Source organism: Lineus longissimus, chromosome 10 (genome assembly GCF_910592395.1).
Source record: "Lineus longissimus chromosome 10, tnLinLong1.2, whole genome shotgun sequence".
NCBI classification, from domain to species: Eukaryota; Metazoa; Nemertea; class Pilidiophora; order Heteronemertea; family Lineidae; genus Lineus; species Lineus longissimus.
Genome location: NC_088317.1, coordinates 3,805,361 through 3,821,495, shown reverse-complemented (window position 1 = coordinate 3,821,495; position 16,135 = coordinate 3,805,361). Strand labels below are relative to the sequence as shown.

The following is a 16,135-nucleotide window of genomic DNA, read 5'->3' as shown; positions in this document are numbered from 1 at the left end:
TGGCTCAATAATAGGCATTGTCTGGTAATTTTGGACCACCTTTGGATGGATAGTTTATTTTCCCTGACCCTGGCCTGGGTCTGAATGGGCTTCCAAGCCATCAATGATGCTTATAAAGCCGGGAATAGCCTCATCAGTACCCCCACAAGAGTTATTTTGTGCCAGACATCGCGCACAGAACTTGCCATCATCTCATTTTTAGAGTTGCTGTATCAGTAAAAGATAATACCAAGGTGTAAACTTAACCTATTACAGGACATCTTCCTGCAAGATTGTGATTGGTTTAACTTGAAGTTTGTCATCAATTTGACTGTTGTAATTGTACATCCAGGCTGTTGTCATTCAGGAAAAATCTGCTTTATCTTTCAGCTAATACTTTCACTTCTCCAGTCAATCGGGTTTGATGAACATGTCAAGCTGTTGAATGGTGTAAACAATCATTAGCAAATGACGTCACGAATGAAAATAAGTTTGATTCCTTCCACTTGAAAAGTTCAACAGCACCACTTGCAAGAATTTGAATTTGGCATTGTGTTTTACACCCTTCAACAATTGACTGTCTGTTTGTTATTGGTGTTCTTGTTTAGCGTTTCACTGTTAAAGAGTTTCAAGATGCAGAAGAGAGGATTAGTTATCTTTAATGTTAAGTTTCTTCTTTGCATCATTTTGTCATTAAATTTGGGCAATGGTGGTCTCATGAAAGGAGAGATCCGGTGATGCGGAATTGAGCACTTCTCGTTTTCTCAGCTGTTGTAGGAATGTCGCATACACATCAAGGTCGGCAATTTGCCATCCTCATCTTGGCCCATTGTGTAACAAACTTAATCAACTATGTCAATTATGCTATTAACCCGTTCTTTTTTATTGCCTCAGTGGACGACAATTTCGTCGAGAGGTTAATTTGATGTTTCGCGGTTGTAGTCTCATTTCATTACATGTTTTTCATCGCTTTACGTGGTGGCGGTCTCCTTGCCTTTTTGGTCAGTTGCCGAGTCATTCATTAACCGACGAGCCAACGCCTGTGCAAGATTCACGCTTTCCCAATTCCGCCGCTGTTATAGAAACTGGCCTTAAACTTGACAACATACGCCAGCTTAATTTCATGGTTTTTCAGAAACTATAAAACCTTTACTTCTACGAGTGTGCTTAATCGTCTGATTTACAAAAGAGCGTTTTCACGGTCAGCCATGTTGGAGGACAGAACAATAACTGAACAAAAATGGTGTCATGGTCAGTTGGCTTGCTTTCTTTTGTCTGTCCCTCAAACATGGCCGGTGATGACGTCACGTGAAAACACTCTAGATGGTCTCAACACATTGTTCCTTTTGTTACGACTACCAGAGTCTTTCAAATAAAGCTCTGCTACCAAAATGTATGTCTTAATGCTGGGTTTAATAACACACTTTCGAATCACTTTTTGTCGAAAGCTTCTTCAAATCACTGGCATGTTCTTCCGGGATTTTCCAAGTCGTTTTTGATTCAATCATCTATTCTATCCTCTGACGGCAGTGCACACGTCTCGTTAACAACGAGGGAGAGTTTTCTTGATACTCTTGATGGTCTAAAAAAAACAACATAAGTTATAAGAACAATGTATTAGAATGTATTAGAATGTATACATGATGCTTTGAACTGCTGAACTGTGGTTGTAAAGAAAGGTCGTGGAGTGCAGTTGGTACTGAAAAGTGATCACTACAGAGGAATTTCTATCTCTACTAACAATAAACTTGCGTTTATTTGAACACCATTATGATTCTTAATGTTTTTGCCTAAATGCCGGTAGCACACGTAGGATTATTTAGTAATACAAAACAGGCGAATACATTCGATCAAATTCATCATCTGATCCATTGTCCTGAAATACTAAACCATCATCCTCATATTCGTCTTCAACTGTTGAGGATTCTGAAAGTAGCGAAATTGACCATTTTCATCTATGTTAATCCAGGTTAGGTTTTCCGAGTGACGTACGTTTCGTTCATGTTGTACAAAGAATTATAGTCAAACAAGACCATGTTTCAGACATCGCAGTGTATAGGGGATTCTATACACCTTTCCAGAAATGGGGCGCTGAGTGTCCGAAATAGTGATGTCATAAGGGGAATAGGCCTTATGGCGGAGGGACAAAAGAGATAGTCATGGTTGACCGACACACTTGAATGCCTTTAATGACGAACAAGGGGGGGAAAGTTAGTTCCAATGCAAGCCACCAATTTCGGGAAGCACGTTTCTTTGATAATAGGGACTTCAGACCGTCATCTCATCTCAGTGGATTAAATTTAGCTTTTGACTGATATACGTGTACACGTGTAGCACACGGCGACTGGTCGAGGTCAAATGTTAAAGTTAAGTAGAATGCTAGTGTTAGGGTGAACGTTAGCGAGCACTCTAAAGCCAATGAATAAACACCAGGTTAACTCATATAGCTAATTAACCCGAAAATAACTCTTTAACATACACCGGATTATTAATTGATTACATGTACATGTAATATACAGAGTTACAGTGTAATATTTTTAAATTCATATACGGCGTGCCTTTTCGTGGAGGCTTTATTAAGAATTAATTTTTATAATATTTTTAAAGAATGTATCATCTACATGATATACTATAATTTTGTCTATTTCAAAGCGGCACTATCAAAGGATTTTAAGAGGCGCTATAAATAATAAAATAATATCATGATTACATGATAATTATATATCTAAGATTTGACGACCTCACCCCTTGTCACACAACTGACTGGTTCACAGCGACGGAGAACTGTAATGTAGGAAAAAGTGCATACCCAGTATGGCGGTGCGCATTCAGACGATGACCCACTGTTAGTGTATACCATTAAAGGCCATCTCCGCGTGTTAAAAAGAATAGAATAGAACTTGAATTTGAAGATTTCTAATTGTGTAAATACACACCGAATGAATGTCAGCAATGCCGTATTGTAGACAGATATACAAAAGTTTCATCGAATTTTAATGCATGATATAACTGCACTACGGCATTTTCGGCCCTCACCCCAACGTCGGCGTTAGGGTGAGCCAATTAGGATGACGCAATGGACTGTACTAAGTATCAGACAAAATGATATATCTTTTACTTGCCGAACTATATTTTATAGGCCATCTTAGGTTGCCATTATAAGATACCAACAAAGATTCAATGTCTTGTGATACACTTGGACTACGTATCAACACAACATTTTTTTGATGACAAACACTGTCCTTTGTGGATGAGAGAGGTTTTTTATAGTGCTGTGTGCAAAACTATGACTAGGCGGCCTACTGACGCATGCCGATGCGAAATAGCGTGAACTAGTTTGATGTGGCTGCGACCGGCAAATTGAGGATCAGTGCCTGAGTGCACTCTTTGCAATAAGGGTGTGTAGGCTTATCAGGTTGTTTTTTTCAGCCACCACAAATACGCATAGAGGTCTTTCAGAGAAAGGAAAAACCCAGGGTTTTGAGTTTTGTAAAATCTCAAGAGTGTGGCATACCTCCTCTCTTTCGAGCCTGGCTCATAGCTCTCGAAGAAGGCACTGCCAAACAAGACTCCGCTGGCGATACTTGGGCGGGTTCCCCATCTCTCAGCCTCCACGCCGTCCCCCAGGTCAACCTTTGCCACTGTTCGTTTCTCTAGCCGGTGTCTGACGTAGGGCCAGATTAGAGTCAGACCGCTCACAACCAGCATACTTCCGCCGAGGTAGAAGGACCCATTGTAGCTTTTGGTGAAGTCGAACAACCAACCTGGATGGAACCCAAAAACATATCAACCAAACGGAAAAGAAAAAAAGAATCAGACCGCTCATCGCCAATACGCGCCGCCGTGTTATGACGAGGAAGTAGTTTCGTTTTTGTCGACGTCGAACAATCAGACGAGTCTAAATCGATAGAAATATAAAAGCTAACTAAATGACTCCGAGACTGAGACACGACAGATATATCTGATGGTTATTCAAAATCAGATCAAAATAGGACTGCTCACACCAGCTTATTGTCATGGTATAGAAAATCAGTTTATCGTTTGGTAAAGTCGAGTAGTGCAACCTGGAAGTAACCAGCAGTTATATCAAAACGTTTAGTCAAATCAGCCTTCGAAGTTATAATCATAAGGCGACGTAACAAAGTAATAATAATGCTGCATACAAAAGTAGTACCCACCTGCCACTGGTGCTCCTATAATGTATCCAAGTGCTGTGAACACAGCAGCGTGTGAAAAGGCTGCATTCAAGTCCGCTACATCCACAAAATATAGCGCCATGATTTGTACTAATGCCGCCGACGGCGCTGTCATTAGCCCGAATACTACTGCCCAGAAACATATAAATCCATAATATTGGATAAAAGGAACTAGGATAGTAACAACCCCTGCTACAATGAAGCAGGAGATGTAAAATATGAAAGTGTCCACCCTTCTGTGCTGACTAATCAGTCCTGCGGAAAGTCGACCAACGATTGTCGAAAACCCCAGCAGAGAGAGCGGTAGAGTCGCCTCATGTGCTGTTACCCTGCCAACCTGTATCGTGATGGCGCTTATATGGACGTAGACTATGGATAGTCCAGCTGCTACTAATGTTAATTGCAGCAAAAGAAGAACGAAACCGAAACTTTTATAAATATGGAATCCCCACTGTTCCAGTTTGTTCCCTTCTTTGACCCTACGTGCCTTTTCCTTCTTTATCTTCTGCCAGATTTTGGGTTCCCTCATGAGCGCCCCAAGGACACAGATCTGCAATGCCAGGCCAGCGGAAATCCACATCGAGCCTCGCCAGTTAAATGCGTCTATTCCAGCGTGAAGGATGAAAGGCATGATGAACTGGCCGAACCCGCATCCGCAGGTGGAGAAGCCGTTTGAGAATGCTCGACCTTCTTCGTAATACAAGGAGACTATTGTTGAAGCTGGGACGAATACAAAGCCACCACCTACGGCTGAAAATAAAGAAAAATTCTGGTTTAGTATCACACTAATTTGTATTAAATTGGGAGAATATTTGCTGGTCATGGGAACTCCATAGCTCCAGATGTTGCGTGAAGGACCTAAGACATCAATTGGCCTAAACGAACAAAGGTGGTGGAAAAGCCTCTGTCTCAGTGCAAATAAAGTTGTCCATGATAGCTTCCAATGTGACAGGCCTTGCTTGGATTTCAGAAAAATGGACCAACAGTCGTACTGATTAGAAAAGCGAATATAAGGTGTGAACCAACCTGCGAATATTGAGAAAGAGACGAGGACAGCATAGATATTTTGGGCGAAAGATGTGGCGACCAAGCTGGCTGTCAGTATCACGCTCCCTATCATCACCATGGGCCGGAAGCCGAATCGGTCTGTCAGGATCCCTACCAGCGGAGCTAAAACCAGACACGTACGGTAATCACTGATTTAGCTTGAGAGACGGATAACAACGAGCTAGGCTGTGACCATCCGCATTACGAATACTTATTTTGAGACGTGAGCACAGTGGCTCATGGGTATTCATACGAGCCGCAGGCGACGTGTCCGCGGCTCATTGCGACATTGATGCAACCGGTGTGAAGGAGGGTGTGGCTGTCACTCCCTCTTCTCCCTGATGTCCCACAATCATGTTCTCTTGAGTTTTCAACCGCTTTCCCTCTTCCACGTTCACTCTCCTACTTCTTCATGTCCCTTCGCCTCTGTGTTTCCCCACACACCTTTCTATCTGGCTCTGTGTTGCCATTATAACAGTGCAGAGAGACCCTTCTCTGCGTGTCTCTACCCGACTGTAAACAAAAACTCTACCTATTGGCTAAACCTGGTACCATCAGAGCAAATGTTTGTTTACATTTCATGCCCTCTGACCTCTCGCCCTGGTCCATGATTGGCCAGGCCGCGGTCCGCTTGTCAACATTGACACGCGGTCGGACAACAGATACGCCACTGCAGTGTTTATGACCTAACGTCATATCTAGAGTATATATATTGTAAAAATAGTTTTGACATTATGTTTCGTATGTAACTGAAACACTGAAGAAGCTTTAAATAAAGCGAAACGTCGGTTGTTTTCACGTCGGTGTTGAGTGTTCCCCATTTATTCAATATTATTTCTACCCGACTGTAAAGCCACCTGCAAGACACACCCAGGGCCCGGCTGTTCAAAATCACAATAGTCACGTTATCCCCAACGGTAGCGTTAGGTATCCTTAAGTAATCTCCTTCACTTTAACCCATTGAAATGTTCAAGTTGATAACATGGTTTTAAACCACCCAGCCATGATTGTTTACTTCCAATGCGAGAGACTTCAAGTATACAAAATACATACCAACAACGTGCAACACGCCGATGTGGACGGAACCAAGCCATGACGTCAGAGCACTTCCTGCCTCAAAATCATCCTTCCATTCGTTGAAATATACCCCGACAGTCAACGTTATTCCACAGAGTATAAAATAGCAGCAGAAGGATGAGAATAATATCACAGCTTTGTATCCCTTGAAATAGTTGAAAGCTTTGGGACACGGCCGTCTCCTACAGCAGCCGCCATCTTTGTTAAAACAGCCGCCATCACGTTCTCTTGCCTTCCGGTCACGTGATATATCCTCTTTGGTTAGCAATGTAATTTCGAAAGGAGGTTCATTTGAACCTCGAGACACACTCAGGTTCGCCATCTTGAACAGTCAGGGTTGACTGAAATGAAATGACTACTGAATTGATAAATCTTGCAAGTGACAGTCGGTCTATAATCTGGGAACGCCAGCGGAAAACTTCAAGCCCGAATGAATCTTGTAGGTCTACACTCACATGCGTTTGCGGGGATAGGAGGACCACCATTTGTTCAGAGCTCATGGTACTGTTTGCCGACAACACACCCAGACTCGCTGGACATATAAATGTCATTTATTTACAACAAAGTAAGCCTAGTAACAAGATGCTCCTTCATTGCAAGAGCCTAACCAAATACCGTGACCACATTTGCAACTTCAAAATGTAGCTTATCTGAACTTCGACTCGTTCAAGACACACTTAGGTTCATCGACCTCACTGAAATGAAGGAACGAATAATTTGCCTTGCCCCGTTATGGGAATGACATTTGACATTTGACCTCTCAATGACAATCCATTGAGCGATATTCAATGCAAGATAGGTCAGTATATTTTGTATGATTACGATTTTGTATGAATTTGTACATTTCTGTTCGGTATTGTAACAGTGCATAATGAAACATCCCGACCAAAAACTAAATATCTGTGCATGATGGGCAGAGACACATAGTCCGTACTGAACTGTGAAGCTCTGGTAAATACATGACTGTGATGAGTGAAAGTGGATTTATTCTTCCAACTTGGGTGGATTCTTAATCTACAGAGCCAGGCCATAACGGGGATATACTTTTTGATAATTAATTTAGGGAAATATTGTCTCACTGGCCAGTTTAGAACTTGTATTCTAATAGGCCCATATCAGTCCGCGAGTGTTGATTTGATGGCAATGCTGTACACAAATCAATTTTTCTCAGACAATCGGTATTGGAATGTTTTGAATTTTTACTATTATTTCGATAAAAGCCTCTTCAAAACACATATAAAATTTGGTGGGAATTAAAGCACCCTTGGTGTACTTTTTTCACCAACCTATATTCATTAAAATGTACACAGAATGTACACGCTGGCTAATAGAGGTCTCTGGTCTGATATACGCTTAGTCTTCTGGTTAACCGAGAGGCCGAATAATTATGCACATTTTGATTCGGTATACTCTCCATATTGGAATATCTAGGCCAAAAACAAAATATCATTAGGGTGATATGAATGCAAACTGGCCGTTGTTACAGCTACTTCCGTACATTTACACTAGCCTTTCAGGCTGTACAAGACTAATTTAAATTCTACACGGTGGTTATACTAAAAGGTATTGGTTTACCTTTGCAACACAATAGAAACTAAGCCCCTCCCATTACAGTGTAAGAGGGGTACAATAATCGGATAAAAATAATAAATGCGGGCCTCACGCCCCTCAAAATGAACTAATCTTTTGTATGTTTCTTTTGTGTCGTCATTTCCTCTCAAGGACAACACGTATTTTTCTTAGGCAAACCGATACCTTTAGCCACCGTGATTAAGTGATAATGGCATGCAGTGTGTCACTGCCGAAATAGGTTACAATTTACTACGATCAAAAGGCAAATTGGATTTATTCATTAAAAAACCATAACATGAATGGATATTGTTGGTCATATGCTTCTTTTCCATCTTACCTCTTTTGATATTCAGGAGTCATTGGCTCGGTTGCTCAATCAGCGTGAGCAAAGTCACTATTGCCAAAATGAAATTTACTGAAGGGGATAACGCTTATTGAGATAACGTTGGCGTTAGTCTCCAACGCCGATTGAGCAAACGAATCTTATTTCGCCATCTAAGGATACAAGACAGCGCTCTCCGCTCACGTTACTAATGTATGTCGATGTACATAAAACTGCATACAAACGTCACAGAAATTGTCACAGAAACGTCACAGAAACTGCATACAAACGTCACAGAAAACGTCACAGAAATTCACACACTGTACAGGCTCTATATTCCTTTCTCGAGATGCCTGGAGATTGTGCCTGTTGTTTGTATGAAATATTCTACCAAACCACTAGATAGTAAATTGGCTAGAAGTTTTAAAATTTGCAAACATGAAAAAACATAATTATTTACCTGACAAGTCTTGAAGTCATCAACCGAAATTATATCCAACACGTCATTGACGAAATAACCGTGGTGTTATTATCCCATGTCACAAAATGGTAGCAGCGCGCCTGCAGGTGATTAATCCCGTCTTCATGATAGTCAAATATTTCTATAAAGAGTTCTGACAACACGTTACAGATTTTGCGATATGCCTATTACGATATTGAGCAAATTTAAAGTTTTTATGAATGGCTGGTCTCACCTTTACAAACTTATTGTCAAAATGAAAGTACTGTCAGTAAAGCAGGCTGAACAGTACCAGTCCTTACATGGGTCTGATATATGGGAATTATAGCGCATTTGATTTGAAAATGACACGATGAGGTCATTGGTATCTACAGGAAGAATGCATTCACATACTTTTGTGGTCGCTTGAATTGAAGGTCTATTCACACATCAGGATGGTTGGCCTACTTTAGCAACACACTATACACGAATTAAAGTCAAATTATCCGACGCATATTTTTTTTAGTCTTCTCATTCTGCATGTGGATCACGATTACGGGCACCCCATTTAGATGACTGACACTTGACAGTCAGATATGATCTATGTGCGAAGAATGGCCATAGAAACTGGAAAGTACGTTAAAAAGAAGCCTCATCTTGATTGCAGCGAACTTTGGCGTCTTACCAAGGACAACTAGGTTTTGATCAACTGGGAAATGTTCACTTCGAGTCCTTTTAGAATAGAAACGATACCTTACGGTACAAGTCCTTGGTTTTCTAATAAAGACCGCTCTTTAGTACAATCTTGAAACAAAGGCAAAGTAAAAGTCATGTGGTTTATTCGTTCAACAAATGTATTATCACAAAGGCTAATTTATATCAAACATTTTCGATGATTGAATCATTCTGAAATGACTGAACAAGTACCTGTTGCGTTTCCATCACGGCCACGGATTCGTACTCACGTTGGGGAAACAATTAAACAGTGTCAACTTGTATCATTTTAATCGTATCCCAAACATACGCGTGACTAGAGGCCCTAAAAGTCTTATAATGATGAAAATGTCTCGTCGCAGCCATATACGACGCCGCCATTAGATAGAGTTGCAGTCCTACGCACGGGGGATGGTCCCTGATATGACCGCTCCTTGAACCAAACCAGGCACACAACTAAACCACCATGGCATCAGGCCTACGAGTGCGGTCTGTGGCAGTCGATGCACCCACAGCAGCGCTTGTGTCGTATGTAAGGGGCATCAAGAGGGAATCCGTTGGAGACGTCCCGTCTAGCCCGCTGTGGGGTGACCTCGAAAGTGTTTGGGCAGCATCTCACCACACATGTACATATTCTTGCTTCCCTGACTTGGCCTACAAAGAGGATGGAAATGAAGAAGGAAGGGACATTTTTGAAAGGTGCTCATTGTAGTCTTTTAGGATGTTTACGTTACTTTAATTCATTATCTACTTAATTACTGTAACCTCCGCAAGGGAGAAATATCATCCACACATATTACTACCAGCTCATCGTGAAGTACAGTGAGATGAACATTGACAAGCCGAAAATATCATGGGTGAATCTTCACCAATCATACTTCGAACAGTTAACTGCCGCGCCAATAGAGCTCCAACAGTGTAGGCGGCGAATGTTAAAAAAATATTTCCTTTATCTCTGAATGATCCTCTTCTGTTGATATCCTTAGAAATCGAGGGCCGCCTAAACTAGGTTTCAAGGTTTATAGATAGGCCTACTACGTTTAGAATAGATACGTTTCGAAATCTACCAAGGAAACCAAATGCATTTCCAAATGTACGCGTAAACGCAAACGTATATATAGAAATGTGCGTAAGCCTGTTGTGAAATGTACAAGAATGGAATCGAAGTAGAGCAATGAAATCTCAACCCCGTTCGTTTTTATTGTTCAGTGTACATTACCTAAACGCCTTGCCTCACAGATGGTGAACACCATCACCAAGACGGCTAGCAAGTAGGTGCAGGTCTTCATTTCTGAAAAAACAATGGTTTTATTATCGATCAAAAATATCTAGGACCGTAGGCATGATAAGCAGCTGGATTAGTTGATATAGTTGGGTATGATAAAAACCCAAAATCAATATGAACGGCGTGTGACTTTGATAATGAACTTACCGTTTCGATAATGTTCGGAGTAATTAAATCACAGTCCTCTGTGGCTGATGGTTGAACGATAGCAGGCGAACGAATGATATGAAACTAAATTGACTTGCATTTTATAAACAGGTTGTGGGTAAATAGCATAATGACGTAACAGTCGCCTTACCAAGAAATGATTTCAAGTATGAGACTAAAGTGTGAAGGTCCCGGATCTTTAAAAAGTAATGGCCTAATAGTCACCTTTTCCGAGAATTAAGATCATTTGAAGTATAAGTGTTTTCAAGGTACGGGACCTTAATGATAACACGGAACTCTAATGACACTGTTGATTTGTCAGTCAATTCAACATGAATCTCGTAACGTGGCTTTCCCCGTCGTATCCCGCCTGCTTCCTGGTCTCGTCCAGCAGATATCAGCCCAGCTCGGACCCAAGTCACTCAAGATAAGTCAATGAGCCGCTGATTGAAATGGCTCTCATGAAAATCTCTTCATTACTCTCTTTACCAGAAAAGTGGCGTCCTTATGTTATGACTCATATAATTCCATGGTAAATTTTAATTGGCACATATCGCGTTTGTTTACAAACCAATATTGACTGACCTTTTTCTTTTGACGTTCATCAGGTCTAAACTACGTGTTCAGCGAAGAACGTTTTTTTTCTTGTTTGTCTCGATTTGTCGTCATTGGCTCAAATAGTCAGCATCTACCAGAATCGTAAAATTACTATAAACTACATGTAATTAATCTTAAGGGTGTAGGCTCTGATATTAGGTGCATAATTTTGCTTTGCGTTGCTTTGTCTTTAGTGTTTCGAAGGTTCCAATAATTGCACACTGAACTTCCAGGTATTGCCTCCGTGGCTACCCCACGCTGTCTGGAAACTGAGCAATGTCAATACATTGAAGGTCAACATGAATAACTGCAGTGGAGCCTTCAACTAGTTCAAAGCGCTAATAAACATTCGTTATGTCGACTGAGGACCGAATACTTTAACTTTCAAGACATTTGACATGTTTGGGAGTACCAAGGGAAGGGATAGTGCATTTATTTTCAATGAAGGATTGGCGTGTTTACAGGTGAAGGTTCACTTTTTTCGGTATTGGTATTTTTGCAGCTCTTGCTTCTGAACTCGTCATATCGTCGCAACCTCATCCTCAGCTTCATGAAATTCTAGAAAAAAGTCTATCCTCAGTAATGGTCCTGAAATCTTAGCTGGACGCGTTGAAAAGAAATTATTGTGTTGAATATCATGTTGCTTCGAAGCGATAATTAATCCGCTGGGCGCTTTCTTCCCCGAGGGCATGCACCAACTGTTACATGATGCTCGGTAAATTGCTTGAGTTTAGTAATTTGCTGTCGCATCACCGTGCAAAGTCAAGGCAGTTAATCTTGTTTATGATCAGCAGCGGTCGTGAATATAAGGCACGTTTAAAAGCGGTTCCGATGTTATCGTTGGAACTGAAAGCAAGATATCAGGGCCTGTTTGTTCAACCAGTTTTGTCACTTAACGCTGGCGGTAACTTAACTTGGCGCAATCTCCTTCAGTTAAGCTGATCAAACTTTACGACGAGTTAATAGCATTCCGCGAAGATGACGTCACTGCAGCTGCTGCCCTCTATTTCCCCATCGCTGAATTACAGGCAATGTCGGACAAACATGCGGTTTCGTAATGGATTCAGGCTTTCTAACTCGGGCAGTTAGATTCAATCTGGCACATGTCTCAGTGTTGGAAATACTACATAATTGTTCTGAACATTTCTCTCTCTGACTCTACGGTATCATTCATGCTAAAAACAATGCAGGGTCAAAGATAATTGACTTCGAAATAAGCTCAAATGCGTAGAAATAAGTGTCGATGTCCGACTGTCACGTGACTAAAACGTCATCAATATCTTATGCAAATGACCTTGTGAGCTATAAATAGTAACTTCGCGGGATGCTATTAAACGCCCGCGGTGACGAAACTTGTTTGAGACAACCGACCCATGTATAAAAACCCGTGGTATCATTCGATTGGTACTGCAGCGACTGAAAGTTTTCAGTGGCATGCAGTCTTGACTGGAAGTGTGACTGTTCTAGGGCTTTTGGTCGGTTACAAACTCCTGCTAGGACGGCAGATAGAGTTCAACGAATGAGGTGTTCTCTCCGGCAAAAACACATCAGTGCTTTTCTAGAAAATTCAGCAGGAATGCATTAGAAAATGTCATTCTAATTTCGAGGAGAAGTTGGGTACGATAGCTCCGATATGATCATAGTTCATTGTAGAGCTAGTTATTTTGTTACTGCAACCGTTTTATTCTGAGACCTTCGGCATTTTTATCCGTTATTTCAGAACGAGATATCGGAAAAACTCCGGCCGCTGCTATATATGTGGGCTGACTATCAACTAGTGTATTTGTACACACATTGTCAGTGATGTAAGCGACATTATTTACTTCTGATAGACGAGTTTACAACATCTTTGCAGTGGTGACATTTGCTTTTGGTTACGTCTGTACTTTTTTCCGGTTTGAAAAACCATGGACGATAATCGAACGACACTCTACGCAACATTCACCGGAAGTGACATCATCAAAAAGTCGACAACAGCAGCGCAACGCCGGAACCGTCTGTCGAACTACTGGCAATGGATGGTTGCAAAATTCTTGTACGAGTATGTGTCCATCGGTCTTATCGTGGTCGGAACAATCTTCAATGCTTTGACAATTGCTGTGCTAGCCAGAGGGAAATTTGGCAAGAAGTCTACACGTATTTTGCTTATCACCCTCGCTTTAGCAGACACCTGCGTGCTCTGGACCGGAATGCTTCAAGGATGGTTCACCTTCTTCTTTGGTATCGTACTCTCAACCCTGTCGCTTCCCAGTTGCAAAGTAATCGCATTCATGGGGAACTTTTCGCTTCATTTCTCGGTGTGGAATTTAGCACTCGTCACCGTAGAACGGTTGATATCGGTGTTATTTCCGATGAAGGCAGGCATCATCTGCACGGATAGAAATGCTGGAATCGCCCTTGCTGTCCTGTTTCTATCGATGTTTGGGTTAAATATCCATTACCTACTGTGGGAAATTGGTCCAGGTGGCAGCTGTGAAATAGTCATTCCATCTTACCTTTACTTTTTCACTTCTATTTGGTATTGGCTCGACCTAATCCTGCGTTCGGGAGGTCCGTTATTCATCATCATTGGTTGCAATGGCGTCATTGTTTGCAAATTGATAATTAGTCAAACCCAGCGCAAGCGGCAGCTGAGCACGAGTGCCGGTGTTGGGCAAGCGGACAAACAGCTCACCAGCATGACATCAATGCTAGTAACAGTCAGCGTCGCATTCGTCATCCTGACGCTCCCGTCAGCAATCTTCTTTCAAATGGAGGGATCAAAGCCCGCCTACACGTTCGAGGATGCCGCCATCTTGTATCTGAAGTACACGAGCACGTCTATTCTCACATATAGTAATAGTGCAATAAATTTCTTTTTGTATTGTGTAAGCGGGTCGCAATTCCGTTCAGCTGTATTTTCACTGTGGAAGGAAATTTTTCATTGTCGAAGAGGTTAGGATTTCGTCCGGCGGTATAACGTGGTGATGCCAGGGCTAAATAAATTGTTATTAAACGATCACCTCAATGCTGCGGAAATTTCGGATACCTCAGGGTCAGTCGGTGAGTCAGAGAGGGAGAGAATGGAAACACATTTTGGTCCATTGGCGAACGTAATGCGGGCCCAACTGGATCCTGCCTATAGTCGCCTTTGAAGAAAATTAGGTGCTCACTACCATCTCGAGGAAATAGCGGATAATGGTCGCTTTCCAAGCCCTGCACACCCTGAATAATTCAGAGGTCAATCTTGGTTTCTCCGGTGTGAAATAGAGCCAGAGAAGCACACATTGATCCCTGTTTCTTGAGGGTACCCACTGACTCATCCTGAAATTTACGTCCTACCTCGGCGAGATGTGCTCGGCGACATGACACAGAAATTTACCTCCGTGTACTCTCCGCTTTATCTCGGATTTCAAAACTTGTCTATCGCCTTCTGCTGCGAGACTGTTGTGTTCGTCTGTGGTCAGTGCAGGGCTGTACATTACAGGCCACAGTTTACGGAGCAATAGCCCCACACCCGCCGTCACATATTTTGCTTACTCTCTGTTTGTCAGCTGACATGACTGTTTTACTCAATTTTGCACCATAACCATGCAGATTTCGCCCAAACGGCGAAATCAGGAGAGTCACAGGCGCATGAAGCTCAAAACCCCGGCCCTTAGGGCCTATATACTGATCCATGTCAAACAATCAATAGAGAAGGCATTCAGATGCAGTTGCAGTTGCAGACGCGTTACTGTATTCTGAACCATCCGAGGTACTCCGTCCGTTAATACCTCTCCTCATGGTGTAACGGATGCCGGGTCTCGGCGGAGTGGATCCAAAGCATGAGGGTCAAGTTGCGTTACTGTGATTATCCCAATACAATTTTCAAACATCAGCGGGTGGCAGAGGGTTAATCCGACCTTTTAGTATTAGTTGTAGTCGAATGTGTTTTCATATCAGTTAACACATCGGACTAAAACTGCACAGGACATTAAAAGGTAGTATCGACGATCTGCAATCCACTGCATAGTTTTGATTCTTTTGGGTGAACCCGTATGCGTCTGCAAAGATTTTTGTAGGAGTGAAAAAAGCCTGATCTCAGGATGTGACAGTACGGCTGGGGTTGTGATCTCCATGTGCCCGGTACATGGTGGAGGCATATTTTCTTACTAGGCTTGTTTATACACTTGAGGTTGTCATGTTAAACTGTCAAACTGTGAAGGAGGAGAAGGAGCAGGAGAAGACCGGAGGAGGAGAAAGAGAAGAAGGGAAGGAAGAGAAGAAGTAAACAAAATAAAAGGTAAACGAGAGTGTAATGGGCAGAGACATGCATTAATCCACGACCGGAAGTGTAAATACAATCATGGCTGGAAGGATCATCCTCAGGGTTGAGGGCCAGCGGCGAATTTATTTTTCCTCAACAGGTTTACTATTAGAAACTTTTGAACCAATCAAATTCGACGTGACGTCACAGAAAGTTGGTGCGAAGACACTGGCCTTCAAGACAGCAGTGTTATTTGGCGCAGGTTCGAATCCCACCTGGGATTTTTTTTAAATCCTATTTTCTTTTTTCTTTACTTTTTTCCTTTTATTTGAAATATTTGGAAAACTTTTATTCTCAGAAAAGGAATAAAAATTTTGGATTTTTCATGATTTTAACAAGTCTGTTAGTGTAATTAGGCCTCTGCTGTGTATTCTAAACATAATATTATACAAACTTGCAGGGTGCCTATAACAAGTGGGGAATTGGGCGTTTCCAGTGATATACGACGCAAATTGGTTGTCCTCATTCAATC

General features: G+C 41.9%; 1 protein-coding gene across 4 annotated transcripts; it reads right to left on the bottom strand.

The window, feature by feature from the left end:
• Positions 1-856: 856 nt before the first annotated feature.
• LOC135494639 (monocarboxylate transporter 12-like) lies at positions 857-10,877 on the bottom strand. 4 transcript variants are annotated; one of them, XR_010448419.1, is made up of 9 exons: positions 10,779-10,877; positions 10,566-10,637; positions 8,654-10,000; positions 6,276-6,640; positions 5,202-5,345; positions 4,158-4,925; positions 3,494-3,743; positions 2,690-2,763; positions 857-1,561 (listed from the first exon to the last, which is right to left on the bottom strand). XR_010448419.1 is itself a non-coding variant. In XM_064782792.1 (9 exons), exons 4-8 carry the CDS (start codon positions 6,619-6,621, stop codon positions 2,748-2,750), a joined length of 1,524 nt encoding a protein of 507 aa, XP_064638862.1. In that variant the 5' UTR covers positions 6,622-6,640; positions 8,654-10,000; positions 10,566-10,637; positions 10,779-10,877; the 3' UTR covers positions 1,481-1,561; positions 2,725-2,747. The 4 variants fall into 4 exon arrangements, 3 of the variants coding, with proteins under 3 accessions (XP_064638860.1, XP_064638861.1, XP_064638862.1); XM_064782792.1 differs by having other exon boundaries at positions 1,481-1,561; positions 2,725-2,763; XM_064782790.1 differs by lacking the exon at positions 2,690-2,763.
• Positions 10,878-16,135: the final 5,258 nt, after the last annotated feature.

What these genes read in the sequence shown, in the direction of transcription:
- LOC135494639 (XM_064782790.1), bottom strand. Translation starts at nt 6,621, where the DNA reads ATGGCGAACCTGAGTGTGTCTCGAGGTTCAAATGAACCTCCTTTCGAA. An exon ending in CGGCGTGTTGCACGTTGTTG is followed by an intron (nt 5,346 to 6,275) that starts GTATGTATTTTG and finishes GTCTGGTTTTAG; the next exon opens with CTCCGCTGGTAGGGATCCTG. An exon ending in TATAGGAGCACCAGTGGCAG is followed by an intron (nt 3,744 to 4,157) that starts GTGGGTACTACT and finishes GGTTCCATCCAG; the next exon opens with GTTGGTTGTTCGACTTCACC.